Here is a 2226-nt window from a genome sequence, read left to right as displayed (position 1 = left end):
TCCATATAAAATCAGTGGCCTCAATGCAACCTAGCTATTTGGTGCATGCACCAACACTGGAAAGAGACTAGTATGAAAATAGCATTTTGTCACATGATCATGCTCTTGTTCTGTATCCTTCAACTGCCAAATTTTCATAATTTCATTATATGTACCTAAACAGCACACTACATTGTAGATATTACATTATATATTGAAGGGAAAATCATATTCACACTGCTCTCTTCTCTTTCTACACACCATTATTTAATTTTATACTCCATGTTTACATGATTTTTGAAAATGGCCATGACTTGAATTTTCCTATTGCTACACAATTTTGATATGTTACCAATTTCATCCTATTGTGTGTTTAGCTGGATGTTCCTCCGTTGACTGCCTTACCTATAAAGCGAAAGACAATGAGAACACGCCTCAACATCTCGTTAAGGGCATTTTCGGCAGAATATTTTATCTGATAAGAGTAATGTTCGGTTAGACCTTCGTTAGGGTTAGCTAGGTTACGCTCTGTGTTAGACCCAAATTGTGCAGGGGAAATAAATTTCTTTCAAAAAATTCCCTTAACGAGATGTTGTGGTGTTTGATTGCCTTTTGGAAGTGAGTCAAGTAAGTAGTTAACGGAAAAACATACGATCAAAAACGTCAGAAGGTTGAAATTGATAACATTGTAGAACATTGAGTAGCAATGTGAAAAAACTTGAAAGGACAAAAAGTGTGCCCTTTACAATAGTTAGAAAAGGGAACAGATGAGATTTGAAAACATCTTATGGTGTTTTCATAGCCACTTCACATAAGCATTGGCAAAGTTCTGTAGGCTTTGTTAGCATGACCATATGGCCAGCTTCTCTAATCAATCTCACTTCTGCATTCGGACCATTCTCAATCATCCACCGTTGAAATTCTTCTTTCATCACCTCATCTTCTTCACACAATACAAAAACCCTAGTTACCGACCCGAATTTCGCTTCTGTAAGCAACCCTTCCTTGTTCATGTCTTCCAAGAACATCCCAGATGGCCTTGTCAGCATTTTAGCTAATTCGAGATCCTGCATGCAAAGACAAAACCAATACGACTGTGTTTTAATCAACCATTGGGACACTAGGATTTAATCTGGGGTAAGGTAAGAAAACTAGCCTCTGGGTTGCAGTGCTTGTACAATTTGGCTGCCATATATTGTGAACCAAACAGGACTGAAGTCAACTGATTTTCCGGGTTATTTTGTTCAAATGTAAACTGGCAATCCAATAACGACTCCGCCGGGGTCCTTTTCAAGAACTTTGATTTCCATCACATAAACAAAAAAGTTAGCGAAAAGAAAATTAGAGCTTGTTTGACAACCATTTCAATTTTGAGCTAGTTTAAACTCAAAACAAGATGGTTATCAAAACGACACCAAATACATCGATCAGCATTTTTGAAGCAGAAATGTAACAAATGAATCAAAATATAAACATAAATGCAAAAATTACATACTTCTTGTATGAGGACTCCGGGGGGGAAAGTGTAATGAGGCAAATAGGCTGTGACAAAAACTGCAACCGAAATCTTCTGAGGAAACATCTCCATGGCTAAAGACATAGGAAGGCCGCCATAACTATGACCTACCAATATCACCTTCTCATCTTCAGGAATAGAACCTAAGAACTCCATCAATGGCTGGACATAATCCCAAATGGAAGTGACCTCATGAATCTGGTTGGAATGGATCCCAGAACCACCGAGGTCCAACGCGGTGACGCGGTGGCCGGCGTGTCGGAGTAGGGCAACAAGCTTGTACCAACACCATGCTCCATGGCAAGTGCCGTGAACCAAAACGAAGTGCTTTGCATTCTCCATATTCCTTGATAGTAGCTTATGAGAAAGCAGTGCGAACATGTATACAACAATGAGGAGAAAAAGAAACAAACAGAAGCAGACGCCAAAGGATATGGATGGCAGGCGCGTGTTATTTCCAAATGAGAGATTGTATTCTCACCTCAAATTACTTTTCACGTATATTTTTAATTTTTAACTTTTAATTTTTTTTTACTAAATGTTAGTAATGTGTCAAAAAATATTAAAAAAATAAAAAAGTATTTACAAGTAATTTGAAGTATTTGAATATAATTTCTCTTTCCATATTTGTTAACTGTATTCTCAATCTTTCTGCTAGAATCCACTTTGTGTCAATTGAAGGAAAATTTGTCACGTCTTGGAAACTTCAAATTGTTGAAGAATCACCCCTT

At 37.4% G+C, this 2226-nt stretch overlaps 1 protein-coding gene across 1 annotated transcript; it reads right to left on the bottom strand.

The window, feature by feature from the left end:
• Positions 1-631: 631 nt before the first annotated feature.
• Positions 632-1936, bottom strand: LOC103956169 (methylesterase 10). The gene is made up of 3 exons (XM_009368119.3): positions 1475-1936; positions 1136-1276; positions 632-1046 (listed from the first exon to the last, which is right to left on the bottom strand). Exons 1-3 carry the CDS (start codon positions 1874-1876, stop codon positions 765-767), a joined length of 825 nt encoding a protein of 274 aa, XP_009366394.2. The 5' UTR covers positions 1877-1936; the 3' UTR covers positions 632-764.
• Positions 1937-2226: the final 290 nt, after the last annotated feature.

This window comes from the organism of the source record quoted next, unplaced genomic scaffold (genome assembly GCF_019419815.1).
Source record: "Pyrus x bretschneideri cultivar Hongxiangsu unplaced genomic scaffold, Pyrus_bretschneideri_v1 Contig8, whole genome shotgun sequence".
In the NCBI taxonomy this organism is placed as follows: Eukaryota; Viridiplantae; Streptophyta; class Magnoliopsida; order Rosales; family Rosaceae; genus Pyrus; species Pyrus x bretschneideri.
Note: the sequence above shows the minus strand (reverse complement) of the source record. Positions and strands in the feature narration are given on the sequence as shown.

Excerpts from the sequence above, each read along its gene's own strand:
- LOC103956169 (XM_009368119.3), bottom strand. The coding sequence starts at position 1,876 with ATGTTCGCACTGCTTTCTCATAAGCTACTATCAAGGAATATGGAGAAT. Across the intron at positions 1,277-1,474 it reads CCGGAGTCCTCATACAAGAA|TTCTTGAAAAGGACCCCGGC; the intron begins GTATGTAATTTT and ends TGGAAATCAAAG. Across the intron at positions 1,047-1,135 it reads ACAAGCACTGCAACCCAGAG|GATCTCGAATTAGCTAAAAT; the intron begins GCTAGTTTTCTT and ends CTTTGCATGCAG.